The 15,094-nt window shown below is 48.5% G+C and overlaps 1 protein-coding gene across 1 annotated transcript in view; it reads left to right on the plus strand.

Moving 5' to 3' along the window:
* LOC140203682 (uncharacterized) overlaps positions 1 to 15,094 on the plus strand; it is a 100,276-nt gene that overhangs the window by 65,869 nt on the left and 19,313 nt on the right. Inside the window, exons 6-8 of the mRNA XM_072269729.1 lie at positions 422 to 546; positions 6,974 to 7,249; positions 7,418 to 7,777. Coding sequence (XP_072125830.1) covers positions 422 to 546; positions 6,974 to 7,249; positions 7,418 to 7,777 — 761 coding nt within the window. The remainder of the gene's footprint in view (positions 1 to 421; positions 547 to 6,973; positions 7,250 to 7,417; positions 7,778 to 15,094) is intronic.

Consider the following 15,094-nt stretch of genomic DNA (forward strand, 5'->3'; position numbering starts at 1 on the left):
AAAAAATGTTAATTTCTGCAAAATGCTGGAGGAACTCAGCAGCGAGGCAGCATCAGCGGAGCGGAATAAGCAGTCGACATCTCAGGACTGCAGAAGGGTTTCGGCCTGAAACCTCGATTGTTTACTTCTGTATATTGCTGCTACGTGACCTGCTAAATTCCTCCAGCATTTTGTGCGTGTTGTTTTACGTTTTCAGCATCTGCAGAATTACTTGCGGTTTTATTCTATATCACCAGTTGTGTGTGGACTTTAACATTTGAAACGCAGAATGCCAGTCGCTGTTGAGTGCATTGTTTGCGGGAGCTTGCTGCATTAAAGTAACTGCTGAGTTCTCCGCGTGAAATCATTGACAGGATTTGAGGCATGCGGCGGAGAGGTACCGGTGCTGTCAGACACCTTAAATGGCACCGTGGGTACCCAGAAAGCTCAGCGCATCAGAATTCGCCGTCGGTGACCCGCCGATCAAATGCGCGTCCGTCCGGTTGACAGCTGGCAAAAGCCGCGCATGCGCTCAGTGGACAAAGGGCTGCGGAGCGTCAGAAGCAGGTAGGAGCGGGGCTCCGGCGGGGCTTTATCAGCACCGGCGTTCGCGGCCTGACTGAGGGCCAGTTGCTGCGAGCGCCGGATGCACCATGGCCCTGGATCGCGGGGAATCCCTCTTTCTCTGCCCCTCGATTCGCACCCGAGCCCTGGCAGATTTTCTGCTGACGAGGGCCATTTCTCAGGCGCATGCGTATCTCATTGACTGTGACGGACAAGCGACAATGAAAATGTCTCTGTATGGAGGCACCCATGGGTGATGCTTGGGAGCCGATTAATCTCCCGGACACAGCTGAGTTTCAGCTATTTGAATCCAAGGATGTGCAAACACGAGAAAATCTGCAGACGCTGGAAATCCAAGGAAACACACACAAACTGCCCGAGGAACTCAGCAGGCCAGGCAGCATCTACGAAAATGAATAAGCAGTCGACATTTCGGACCGAGACCCTTCATCGGGATCTCGGCCCTAAACGTCAACTGTATAACTATTTCCATAGATGCTTCCTGGCCTGCTGAGTTCCTCAGTTTGTGTGTGTTTCCAATGATTTGGATCGGAACAAGACTATAGTTTCCAGTCAATCTTCGGAGAAAAACCTTCTTGGTAGATAATGTGACCAACACACACACAAAATGCCGGAAGAACTCAGCAGTCTGGGTAGCATCTATGGAAAAAAAAGTACAGTCAACGTTTCGGGCTGAAACATTTTGTGTATGTTGCTCGGATTTCCAGCATCTGCAGATTTTCTCCTGTTGGTAGATCCTGAGGCTTAAAATAAGGAACTGGTTCTACCTTCCAGTCAATCAGAATATTAGTCAGTTCTCCATAGAATAAAAGACAAAATCCTTGCATTTGCTCTGTTTGCAGAAAATCGCCTCTGTTCTACCTTTTCCTTTTCTAGACCGTTCTAACCACCACAACATGTTTTGTCCGATTCTCTCTGTGACTATAACAATATCAGATTCATTAGTCTGTGGTAAAAGTGACCTTGGGGGAGGGGGGGGGTTAGAGCACTTCAAAAGTCTCCAGAGCAGCCATGTGATATCATGTGCTCTTTGCAGCTCTGTGGAACATGACCAAAACCTGAAATAATACTGATTTGACCATAGGGTACAGCACAGATACAGGCCCTTCAGCCCACAATGCTGTGCTGACCCAGCTAAAAAGTAAATCAAAAAACCCCCTACCTACGCAACTTTCATATCCCTCCCTCCTACCTCATATTCATGTGCAATCCAAACATCTTTTAAAAGCCTCTAATGTATTTGCCTCTGCCACCATACCAGGCAGCGCACTGTACCCCTCACATCTCCTTTGAACCTACTCCCTGTCACCTTCTGCTATGAAACATTTCTACCCTGGGAAAAAGATACTCCCTGTCTGCACTATCTATGCCTGTCATAATCTTATGATCCTCTATCAGATCTACCTTCAGCCTCTTCCTCTCCAAAGTAAACAACTCAAGTTTGTCCAGTTTCTCATGATAGGAATGCCCTCTAAACCCTGGTAAACCTCTTCTGCACCTTTTCCAAAGCCTCAACATCCTTCCCACAGTGAGGCAACCAGAACTGTATGCAGATGTGGCCAAACCAGAGTTTTAAAAAGCTGCAACAATACCTCTTGACTTTTGAACTCAATACCTAATAAAAGCAAGCATTCCATTAGCCTTCTTAACCACCCTATCAAATTCTGTAGCAATTTCCATGGAGCTATGAACTTGGACCCCAAGATCTCTCTGCTGAGCAACACTGTTAAGGGTCTTGCCATTTGAGGATCTGAATAACTACACCAGACTTTATTAAATAGCTGTAGGTGAGGGTGCCCCCACAAAATCATTCAGGGTTTACCCCAATCAGAAGCCCTGGATGAACTATGAAATCTGGAATTTGCTGAGGGCCAGATCAGAGGCATTTAAGTCTGGAGATCAAGAATGCTACAACAGGTGCAGGTATGATCTCTGGAAAGCTACCTCATGTCGAAGAGGAGATTCCAGACTGGACTGGAATCAATGAAGGATACTCAACATCTGTGGTACAGTTTGAATGTAATAACCTCCTACAAAGTTAATCCTAACGACATATGCGACAGCAGAGCTTCACTTCCAGATGAGCTCAATGCCTTCTATGCTTGCTTTGACCACCAGAACAGGGAGGAACCATCGTGCCCTCCCATGTCTCTTGATGATCCTTTGGTCTCGGTATCTGAAGATGACATGCGGTCTGCCTTCAAGGGAGTGAATCCAAGGAAAGCATCTGGTCCAGATGGAGTACCTGGCTGAGTACTGAAGACACGTGCCAACCGAGTGGCTGGTGTGTTCACAGTTATCTTCAGCCTCGCGGTCCAGCGTGTGTGGTACCCACCTGCTTCAAGCAGGCTACTAGCATACTGGTGCCCAAGAAGAGTGTGGTAACCTGTCTAAATGACTACCGCCCAGTGGCACTTACCTCACAGTGATGAAGTGTTTTCAAAGGCTGGTGTTGAAACATGTCAGCTCCTGTCTAAGTGGTGACTTGAATCCACTTCAATTTGCTACTGAAGCAACAGGCCCACAGCAGATGCATCTCATTGGCTCCTCACACAACCCTGGAACATCTGGACAGCAAAGATGCATACATCAGGATGCTCTTTATCAATACAGCTCAGCATTTAATACCATCATCCCCTCATAACTAATCAGTAAACTCTTAACTGGGCCTCAATACCCCCTTGTGCAATTGGATCCTGGATTTACTCACTTACAGACCCCAGTCAGTTCAGATTGGCAAAAACCTGTCCTCCACGATCTCCATCAGAACAAGAGCAGCACAGGGGTGTGTGCTTAGCCCCCTGCCCCACTTGCTTTACACCTATGGCTGTGTAAGAATGCACAGCTCTGATGCCATATTCAAGTTGCTGATGACACCACTGCTGTAGGCAGATTCAGAGGTGCTGATAGTCAGCATACAGGAGGGAGTTTGAAAGTTCGGCCCAGTGGTGTCATAACAACCTCTCACTCAATGTCAGCAAGACCAAGGAACTGATTATCGGCTTCAGGAGAGGGAAACCAGAGGTCCATCAGCCAGTCCTCATCAGAGGATGAGAGGTGGAGAGGGTTAGTAACTTTAAATTCTTTAAATTCCTGGTTGTCACTATCTCAGAGGACCTGTCCTGGACACGTCATTAAATGTAATTGCAAAGAGAGCATGGCAGTGCCTTCACTTCCTCAGGAGTCTGCGAAGATTCTGATGTCATAAGATACATTGACAAACTTCTATTGATGTATGGTGGCCTGAAGGCACACACCCAGAGGTTCAGGAACAGCTTCCCTCCTACCATCTGATTTCTCAATGGACATTGAACCCATGAACACTACCTCACTTTTTAAACAATTATTTCTGTTTTTACACTATTTTAAATTTAACAATTTAATATACATACATATACTTACTGTAACTCTTTATTTTCTGTATTATCATGTATTATACTGCTGCCACGAAGTTAACAAATTTCACGACTTATGCCATTGATATTAAAACTGAATCTGATTGTAGTACATGTTTTGACTGCCTGGTGTGGGAACCTCAATGCCTTTGAGTGGAAAATTCTTCAAAACGTAGTGGATTTGGCCCAGTGCAACACAGTTAAAGCCCTCCCAACCATTGAGCACGTCTACATGAAACCTTGCCGTGGAAGATCAGCATCCATCATCAGAGATCCCCACTACCCAGGCTGAGATTTTTCTCGCTGCTGCCATCAGGTTGAAGGTATAAAGAGCTTCAGGACTCGCACCACCAGGTTTAAGAACAGTTACTATCCGTCAACCATCAGGCTCTTGAATTAAAGGGGATAACTACACTCGTTCTATTTCTGCTGTTCCCGTGACCAATGGTCTTGCTGTAAGGTCTCTTTATCTTATTATTTCATGCTCTTGTTATTTACTTATGTCTGCATTTGCACAGTTTGTTGTTCATTGATCCTGTTTATAGTTACTATTCTATAGATTTGCTAAGAATGCCCACAGAAAAATGAATCTCAAGTTGTATGTGGTGACACATATATACTCTAATAATAAATTTTACTTTGAACTTTGAACCATCCTGAGTAGCATTAGCAAACTTTCCGCCCAGTATATTGGTTCCCTATCCAGTTCAGGTGCAACATGTCACTCTTGTACAGGTCACCCCTTCCCCAGAAAACCCCTACTCTTTGTGATTTTTATAAATGACCGGGATGAGGAAGTGGAGGGATGGGTTAGTAAGTTTGCTGATGACACAAAGGTTGGGTGTGTTGTGGATAGTGTGGAGGGCTGTCAGAGGTTACAATGGGACATTGATAAGATGCAAAACTGGGCTGAGAAGTGACAGATGGCAATCAACCCAGATAAGCGTGAGGTGGTTCATTTTGGTAGGTCAAATATGATGGCAGAATATAGTATTAATGGTAAGATGCTTGGCAGTGTGGAGGATCAGAGGGATCTTGGGGTCCAAGTCTATAGGACACTCAAAGCTGCTGTACAGGTTGACTCTGTGGTTAAGAAGGCATACGGTGCATGTGGCCTTCATCAATTGTCGGATTGAGTTTAAGAGTCGAGAGGTAATGTTGCAGCTACATAAGGACCCTGGTCAGACCCCACTTGGAGTACTGTGCTCAGGTCTGGTCATTTCACTACAGGAAGGATGTGGAAACTATAGAAAGTGTGCAGAGGAGATTTACAAAGATGTTGCCTGGATTGGGGAGCATGCCTTATGAGAATAGGTTGAGTGAATTCGGCCTTTTCTCCTTGGAGCAATGGAGGATGAGAGGTGACCTGATAGGGGTGTATAAGATGATGAGAGGCATTGATCGTGTGGATAGTCAAAGGCTTTTCCACAGGGCTGAAATGGCTATCATGAGAGGGCACAGTTTTAAGGTGCTTGGAAGTAGGTACAGAGGAGATGTCAAGGGCAAGTTTTTTTATGCAAAGAGTGGTGAGTGCGTGGAATGGGCTACCAGCGACGGTGGTGGAGGCGGATACGATAGGGTCTTTTAAGAGACTCCTCTATGGGTACATAGAGCTTAGAAAAATTGAGGGCTATGGGTAACCCTAGGTAATTTCTAAGCTTTGTGGGCTGAAAGGCCTGTATTGTGCTGTAGGTTTTCTATGTTTCTATGATCCAAGAACTTGAAACCCTGTTCCCTTTACCATTTCCTCAGCCACTCATTCATCCATTCCTCTCTGCACTAGCCCATGGCATCAGGAGTAATCGGGAGATTACTGCCCTGGAGGTCCTTCTCTTCAGCCTCTTAACTAAATCTATCTACTCACTCCGTAGAACCTCTTCCCCTTTCTGTCTACGTCATATGTGCCAATATACACCACAACCTCTGACTGTTCACCCTCCCCATTGAGAATACCTTGTAGTTGCCTCAATACATCCTGGGCCCTAGCACCCGAGAGGCAACACACCATCCTGGTGTCTCTTTTGTGACCACAGAATCTCCGGTCTGTCCCCCAAACTATTGCATCCCCTATCGCTACCACACTGCCTGAATTTACCCATCCCTGCTGAGCCTCAGAGCCGGCCACAGTGTCACTAGTCTGGCTGCTGCTGTGCCCTGAGGGGTCATTTCCAAACCTCCTCAGCAGTATCTGAGCCATCACAGATTGATAATGGGCAGAAATTCTGATACAAACAGAAAGACAGAGAACTTAATTGTCAATCCAGATTCCTGAGCCATGCCCATTTAGATGAGGACTTGTTCCTTCAACTTGGATTGAACCTTGCTGTAAGCGTGATGTTAGACCCCACTATAGAGAGTAACATGGTGCATGGCCAAGGGGCTAGGGCGTTGGGCTAGCGATCTGAAGGTCATGAGTTCAAACCTCGACTGAGGCAGCATTTATGTCCTTGAGCAAGGCACTTAACCACATAATGCTCCAGTCTACCCAGCTGAGAATGGGTACCACCAAAAATGCTGGGGGTTAACCTCGTGATAGACTGGCGTCCTATCCGGGAGGGGGTTTTGTACTCTCAGTCGCTTCACGCCACGGAAACTGGCATAAGCACCGGCCTGTTGGGCCACAAGGCTCGTGACAGACTTTAATCTTAGTTGTAACATTAATTGATTTAAATTGATATCCTTCACCCATTTATGTCTTTACTAAATCTCCTTACAGGTTAGAAACAGCAAAGAATTTCTGTACCAGAATTTTGAAAACAAAAACACATCAATTCTGCTCTCTCTCTGCTGGATGGACCCACCTGGAGATAAAGCTTGTAAATTGTCTTCAAGTTATTGAAGGAGTGAACAGATATTTCCCTTGTAGCACCAATGTACCAGTTGCTGATGCTGTCGATCGTTCACCTGCTCTGAATGTGGGAACAGATTTACTCAATCATCTAAACTACTTGCACACCAGCACGTTCACTCCGGGGAGAGGCCATTCACCTGTTCCGTGTGGGGGAAGTAATTCTCTCGGTCAAATCAGGTGATGAGTCACCAGCGAGTTCAGACTGGGGAGAGGCCGTTCATTTGCTTTGAATGTAGGAAGGGATTTACTCGATCATCCCACCTACTAGCACACCAGCGAGTTCACACTGGGGAGAGACCGTTCACCTGCTCTGAATGTGGGAAGGGATTCTCTCAGTCATCTCACTTACGGACACACCAGCGAGTTCACACTGGGGAGAGACCGTTCACCTGCTCTCAATGTGGGAAGGGATTTACTCAGTCATCTAAGCTACTAGCACATCAGCGAGTTCACACCAGGGAGAGAGCATTCAGCTGTTCCATGTGGGAGAGGGGATTCTCTCAATCATCTCAGCTCATGACACAGCAGTCATTTCTCACTCGTGAGAGGCCATTCATCTGCTCTGAATGTGGGAAGGGATTTACTGAGTCATCTAACTTACTAGCACACCAGAGAGTTCACACTGGGGAGAGACCATTCACCTGCTCTGAATGTGGGAAAGGATTTACTCGGTCATCTCACCTTCTGACACACCAGTCAGTACACACTGGGGAGAGACCATTTACTTGTTCCGTATGTGGAAAGGGATTTACTGATTCATCTAACCTACAAGCACACCAACGCGTTCATACTGGGGAGAGACCGTTCATCTGTTCTGTGTGTGGGAAGAGATTCTCTCAGTCGTCTCAGCTGATGACACACCAGCGAGTTCACACTGGGGAGAAACCGTTCACCTGCTCTGAATGTGGGAAGGGATTTACTCAGTCGTCCAATCTTGTGACGCACTACCGAGTTCACACTCGGGAAAGTGTTTAAATAAGCAGCCTGCTCACAGTTTCTGAATCCAGAGACAAGCTCAAAAGTGACTGTTGGTGTCAGACTGTAATTATTGCTGCTCTTATCAAACCAAGACTGCACCCTAGTGACTGGGATGGGAAGTGTTTCTTAGGCTGATGTAATGGGAATGGAGTTTAATATTCTGGATCTGTGACAAATAAATGAGTTCTATTTTAAACACACTCAGGTGCTTAGTTAGTCTACAGCACACCCAGTGTATAGTTAGGACCCAAATCCTTGGCAAGATTGACTGTTTGTGTTACAGACAGGTAGGCCATTGGGGAATTTGATGCAGAGTCCAGATTCCTGAACCATGTCCAGACAGGTGATGAGGAGTTGTTCCCTTAACTTGTGTGGAGCCTCATTTGAAATGCTGTCCTCCACGCATCGATGTCTATTGTAAATTTTTACAGGGTAGAAAAGGTAAAGGATTTGTGTATGCCAATCTCAAACGCATCAGTTGTGCTGTGAATGACAGTTCACCAGCAATTCAGTACCACTGGTTTATGAATATGGATGACAAGGTGCTTGAGAACCTCGGACACCAGTCATAGTAAGAGCCTGAACATGTTTTCAGTGTAGGGATGAGATTTGGGTTAACCAATATGAAGGTAAAATTTATAAATGACCTTCAGTGCTATGCGGTAGGGAAATTCTACGTAATTTCTAGAGTAGGTTACATGGTCGGCACAACATTGTGGGCCAAAAGGCCTGTAATGTGATGTAGATTTCTATGTTACTGAAGTGAGCAGATATTTCCTCATATTCTATGATATCCTCATATCTATATATTTATAACCTATTGGAACCAGGGTCCTGAGAACACCTGCATATCTTCAAGATCAGACGTTAATCTGCTTTAGTGCGATAGACATTGTGGATCTAACCTGATAAATAGCCACAGAGATGATAGCAGTCAGATGTCATTCACGGGCTCTCGTTTTGGAAGAGGTTCACTTGGCTATCACACCAGCAAGTTCACACCAGGAAGAGGCCTGTTTATGGGAAGGGATTTTCCCAATCTGCAGAAAGACTGTGGGAAGGATTCACTCAATCATCCCACCTGCAATCACATCAGTGAGTTCACAATGGGGAGAGGCTGTTCAATTGCTCTCTGTGTGGGAGGGGATTAATTAGATCATTGCAGTTATGGAAACACCAGACAGCTGTCACGGGAGGGAGGCCATTCAACCTGGTCCAGGTGTGGGAGGGGATTCGTTCAATCACCTGAGCTACTGAAACACCAGCAAGTTTACAGGTGGGGGAGGCTGGTGGTGATACACCTGTTCTGTGTCAGGAAGGTCTTCATTCATTCAAACCATCTTGAGAATTCACACAAAGGAGAGGCCGCACTTATGTACAGAGTGAGCACAGAGAATTATTTAATCATCCCGCCTACTAAAACACCAGCAACTTCACATCAGGAAGAAAGTTCAAATATGCTGTACATTAAATGTGTAACTGTCATGGTGGTTAAGTTCATGAGGGACTGGTGATGTCAAGTTCTGTAGTTATTGTGGCTGCTCATCACACCCAGGCCTGAACCCTGGTTGCTGAGCATTGGAGCGGTTTGTTCTGCTGATGTTAGTCTTAAATTAGACTGGTGTTTAATATTATAGATCTGTGACAAATAAATCAGTTCTATTTCAGATCCTGTGTCTCTGGTGCTTACTGTCTCTGCCACGCACCCAGTGTGAAATTCTGAGGCCACTCAGCCCAGCTGGTCCCTGCCCCAGTTTCTGTTCGACGATAGTCTTTTAAAATCCATCCCTGTTGCTCAGTTCTCGCTTCCCCTTGGGGATGTGTTCCAAATGGTCACCACTCTGGGTGAAGAGTTTTCCCTTGAATATTTGGCATGACTTTCTACAAGGAGAATAGGATGAGCTCACTGGTGTTTTGTCTCAGAGATTCCTCGTTCCTGGGGTTCGGGGCCAAAGACAATGTCATGGGTTGTTAAGCTCCACCTTCGCTGCTCTTTTCAAAGTTCACAGTCGTTTTCTGTGTTTCCAATGGAATGTGTCTCACACACTGGGTTGTTGAAATCCACTATTCTACTCTACAACCTGATGGAGAAAGGTCAGGTACCAAAGAGGGGGCAGCACAGGCCATTGTTTTGGGGTGCCAAAAAGTGGTGGGGCAGAGTGGGAAGAATTAGTGGGGGGGGGGGGGAGGAGGAGAGAATCAGACCAGGAAGATGTGGCAATGAATAACAGATCAGCAATGATTTGAAAATGCAAACACGAGGAAATCTGCAGATGCTGGAATTTCAAGTATCTTTGGAAGTCCTGACGAAGGATCTCGGCCTGAAACGTTGACCGTACCTCTTCCTAGAGGTGCTGCCTGGACTGCTGCATTCACCAGCAACTTTTATGTGTGCAGCAATGATTTGAAGCTGATTCACTGAAAATACGTTGTTTAAGAAGTGCAAAATGCTGGAGAAACTCAGCAGGTAAGGCAGCACGGTGACACGTGTTGGCCTGAAACATCAGCTGTTTATTTTTCTCAAATGATCCTGCCTCACCTGCTGAGCTCCAGCATTTTGTGTGTGTGCTCTGGATTTCCACTATCTGCAGAATCCCTTCGGGTTTTTGTTTTATATCTGCATTTGTGTGGAGTTCGACTTTTCAAGCTCGGAATGCCTGCCGATACTTGACTGCGTGACTTCACTGCATTAAAGTAGCTGCTGCATTCTCCATGTCAAAAATAAATATTGCATTTGAGGCTTCTGGCAGAGGGGAACCGGTGGTTGCAGACAGCTTAGAAGTCAAATCAAGTGGCATATGAGACAGCAGCACTTCACTTCCAGACAGTTCAATGCCCTCTATGCTCACGTTGACTATTAGGACAGAGAGGAACCATTGTGAATTCCCGCATTCCCCAGTGAGCCCATAGTCTCAGTTTCTGAAACTGACATGCAGGCTGCCTTCAGGAAGCTGAATCCATGGAGATCATCCAGACCGGACAGGGTACCTGGACACACAATAGAGACCTGTGTTGATCAACTGGCTAATATGTTCACGGAGGTTTTTAACCTCTCTCTCCGGCAGTGTGTGGTACCCACCTGCTTCAATTAGGCTTCATTTACACTGGTGCCCAAGAAGAGCATGGTGACCTGCCTCAATGACTATTACCCAGATGTACTTACATCCACAGCGATGAAGTGTTTTGAGAGGTTGGTGATGAGACAGCAGCTCCTGCCTGAGAGGTGACTTGGGTCTGATCCAGTTTGCTACCAGAACAACAGGTCCACAGCAGATGCCACCTCATTGGTTCTTCACTCACTCCTAGAACACCTTGACAGCAAAGGTGCATACATCTGGATGTTCTTTATTGACTACAACTCAGCATTCAATACCATCAAAACTAATCAATAAGCACCAAGCTCTTGGCCTCTATATCTCCTTGTGCAATTGGATACTGGATTTCTTCACTTGCAGACCCCAGTCAGTTTGAACTGACAACATCACCTCTATGATCTCCATCAGTACAGGTGCACCACAAGTCCATGTACTTAGCCCCCTGCTCTACTTGCTTTACACTTATGCCTGTGTGACTAAGCACAGCTCCAATGCCATATCGAACTTTGCTGATGACACAAACTTGTGGGCCAACCCAAATGTGGTGATGAATCAGCATACAGAAAGGAAATTGAAAATCTGACTGAGTGATACCATAACAACAATTTCTCACTCAACATCAACAAGACCAAGGAACTGATTGTAGACTTTAGGAGATCCATGCTCATCGGAGGATCAGCGGGTCAGCAGCTTTAAGTTCCTGGCTGTTACTATTTCCGAGGTCCTGTACTTCCTTAGGAGTTTGTGAAAATTCGGCAAGACATCTAAAACTTTGACAATCTTCTACAGATGTATAGTGAAGAGTATATTGACTGGCTGTATCTCACCCTGGTATAGAAACAACAATGCCCTTGAACAGAATATCCTCCAAAAAGTAGTGGATTTGGCCCAGTACATCACAGATAAAGCCCTCCCAACCATTGAGCACATCTACTTGAAACACTGTCATAGGAAAGCAGCATCCATCATCAGGGATCTCCACTACCCAGGTCATGCTCTCTTCTCACTGCGGCCATCAGGTAGAAGGGACGAGAGCTTCAGGACTCGCACAACCAGGTCCCAGAACAGTTAGTACCCTTCAACCATTTAGGCACTTGAACAAAGGGGATAAGTACACTCAACTTGACTCGTCTCATCATTGAAATGTTCCCACAACCAATGATCTCACTTCAAATAACTCTTTATCTCATGTTCTCACTATTTATTGCTATTTATTTATATTCGCATTTGTACAGTTTGATGTCTTCTGCGCTCTGGTTGATCTTTCAGCGATCCTGTCATAGTTACCATTCTATAGATATACTGAGTATGCCAAAAAGAAAATAAATCTTGGGGTTGTATATGGTGACATATCTGTCAGTCAGTCAGTTAGTCAGTGGGTGCCGTCCCGGAATCCGGGGTTGGCGGCTATGCACCTCCATCTTATATGTACTTTGTTAATAAAATATACTTTGAACAAACTGTGAAATGGCACCGTGCATACCCAGAAAGGTCCGCGCTTCAGAAATCACCGTCCGTGAACCTTCAATCACATGCGCACGCGCCGAGATTCACACAAAGGTGTCAAAATCCTGCCTGCGCTCAACACACAAATGGCGCTGGGGCATCGGGTGTAGGCAGGAGCGGGTGCTGGCGGCTTTTCATCAGCCCGGCGTCCGCAGCCTGACTGAGGGACAATTACTGCGGACAATGGACACACCATGGCTCTGGATCCAGAGCCCCGCTTATTTCCGCCTCTCTGCCCCACGATTCACACTCGAACCGCGGGGAATTTCTACGATGTTGCCGACGCCATTTTTTGGTGACAATGTCTCTGTATAGAGGCAGCAATGATGCTGCCAGGGCTTTCCACTCAGTCCGCAGGCTGAGGGGCTGGCAGCCCAGTAATCTCCCAGACACAGCCGAGCCTCAGCTGTCTGAATCCCAGGATCGGGAACGGAACAGAACTAGAGGTTCCAGTTCAGAATCAGGTTTAATATCACCGGCATATATCATGAAATTTGTTGTCTTTGCGGCAGCAGTACAATGCAATGCATAAAGTGAAATACAGTAAGTGTATATATGTGCCTATAAAAAGTATTCCACCCCCCCCCAGGAAGTTTTCATGTTTTATTGATTTACAACATTGAATCACAGTGGATTTAATTTTGCTTTTTTAGATCTGATCAATAGAAAAAGACTTTCGTGTCAAAGTGAAAACCTCTACAAAGCGATCTAAATTATTTACAAATATAAAACACAAAATACACTGTGATTGCATAAGTATTCACCCCCTTTAGTATGACACACCAAATCATCACTGATGCAGCCAATGGGTTTTAGAATTAACATAATTAGTTAAATGGAGATTACCTGTCTACAGTCAATGTGTTTCTGTCATAGTCCAGTCCGTGAAATCCATATTCCGGTTCATGGTCCGGTCTATCAACCCTTGCTCCAGGTTTTCCTGTCTACCCTGTTTCTGTCCTTGTTGAGCTAATTGAGGCAGCTGATTCTCGTTGGGGCTGGCTGCATAAATACCTTCGGAGACCAGGGCGTGGTTGCTGGATTGTTCTTGTCCTTACTCCTTGTATCCCTTCCTCTGCCTTCTGTTTCCTCGCCTGAAGCCCTGCCTTATCTTGCCGGTAACTCTCGGCTCACCTGAAGTTCTGTCTTGCCTTGCTTTGCCAGTAGCCTTGCCTTGTCTTGGTGTCTGGTCCTGGAGCCACCTAGCTCCTTTCCTGTCCCTTGCCTCCCCCCAGGTAAGCCAGGCCGTCTTGCCGTTACCTGGGGTTGGTTCTGTCCCTTCCTGTCCCTTGCCTCTGTCGGGTGGTGATCCACACCCTGCCCGGGAGGAGCCAAGCCTCGCCTCGAGCCTCCTACTTCCAGCCTCGCCTCGAGCCTCGCGCCTCCTGCTTCCAGCCTCGCCTCGAGCCTCCAGCCTCGAGACTAACGCCTCCGGCCTCGCCTCACACTCCAGCCTCCGGCCTCACCTCGAGCCTCCTGCCTTCTGCCCCCAGCCTCGCGCCTCCTGCCTCCAGCCTCGCATCTCCTGCCCCCAGCCTCGCGCATCCTGCCTCCAGCCTTGCCTCAAGCCTCCTGCCTCCAGCCTCGCCTCGAGCCTCCTGCCTCGCACCTTCTTCCAGCCTCGCCTCCAGCCTCGAGCCTCCCGCCTCCGGCCTCGCCTCGAGCCTCCCGCCTCGCCTCGCGCCTCCTGCCTCCAGTCTCATGCCTCCTGCCCCCGGCCTCGCCTCGAGCCTCCTGCCTTCTGCCCCCAGCCTCGCGCCTCCTGCCTCACCTCGCGCCTACTGCCTCCAGCCTCGCCTCGAGCCTCCTGCCTCGCACCTTCTTCCAGCCTCGCCTCGAGCCTCCCGCCTCCGGCCTCGTCTCGAGCCTCCGGCCTCACCTCGCGCCTCCTGCCTCGAGTCTCACGCCTCGCGCCCCCGGCCTCGCCTCGAGCCTGGCGCCCCCAGCCTCGCCTCTCTCCTCGCTCCCGGCCTCGCCTCTCTCCTCGCCCCTACCTCCGGCCTCGCCTCTCTCCTCGCCCCTACCTCCGGCCTCGCCTCGAGTCTCGCGCCTCCTGCCCCCAGCCTTGCGCATCCTGCCTCCAGCCTCGCCTCGAGCCTCGTGCCACCTGCCTCCAGCCTCGCCTCGAGCCTCGTGCCACCTGCCTCCAGCCTCGAGGTTCGCGCATCCTGCCTCCGGCTTCGCCTCGAGCCTCCGGCCTCACCTCGCGCCTCCTGCCTCCAGTCTCGCGCCTCCTGCCCCCGGCCTCGCCTCTCTCCTCGCCCCTACCTCCGGCCTCGCCTCTCTCCTCGCCCCTACCTCCGGTCTCGCCTCGAGTCTCGCGCCTACCTCCGGCCTCGCCTCGAGCCTCACGCCTCCTGCCCCCAGCCTTGCGCATCCTGCCTCCAGCCTCGCCTCAAGCCTCGTGCCACCTGCCTCCGGCTTCGCCTCGAGCCTCCGGCCTCACCTCGCGCCTCCTGCCTCCAGTCTCACGCCTCCTGCCCCCGGCCTCGCCTCGAGCCTGGCGCCCCCGGCCTCGCCTCGAGCCTGGCGCCCCCGGGCTCGCGCCTCCTGCCCCCGGCCTCGCCTCTCTCCTCGCCCCTACCTCCGGCCTCGCCTCTCTCCTCGCTCCTACCTCCGGTCTCGCCTCGAGTCTCGCGCCTACCTCCGGCCTCGCCTCGAGCCTCACGCCTCCTGCCCCCAGCCTTGCGCATCCTGCCTCCAGC

The sequence above is a fragment of the Mobula birostris genome, chromosome 10 (genome assembly GCF_030028105.1).
Source record: "Mobula birostris isolate sMobBir1 chromosome 10, sMobBir1.hap1, whole genome shotgun sequence".
NCBI classification, from domain to species: Eukaryota; Metazoa; Chordata; class Chondrichthyes; order Myliobatiformes; family Myliobatidae; genus Mobula; species Mobula birostris.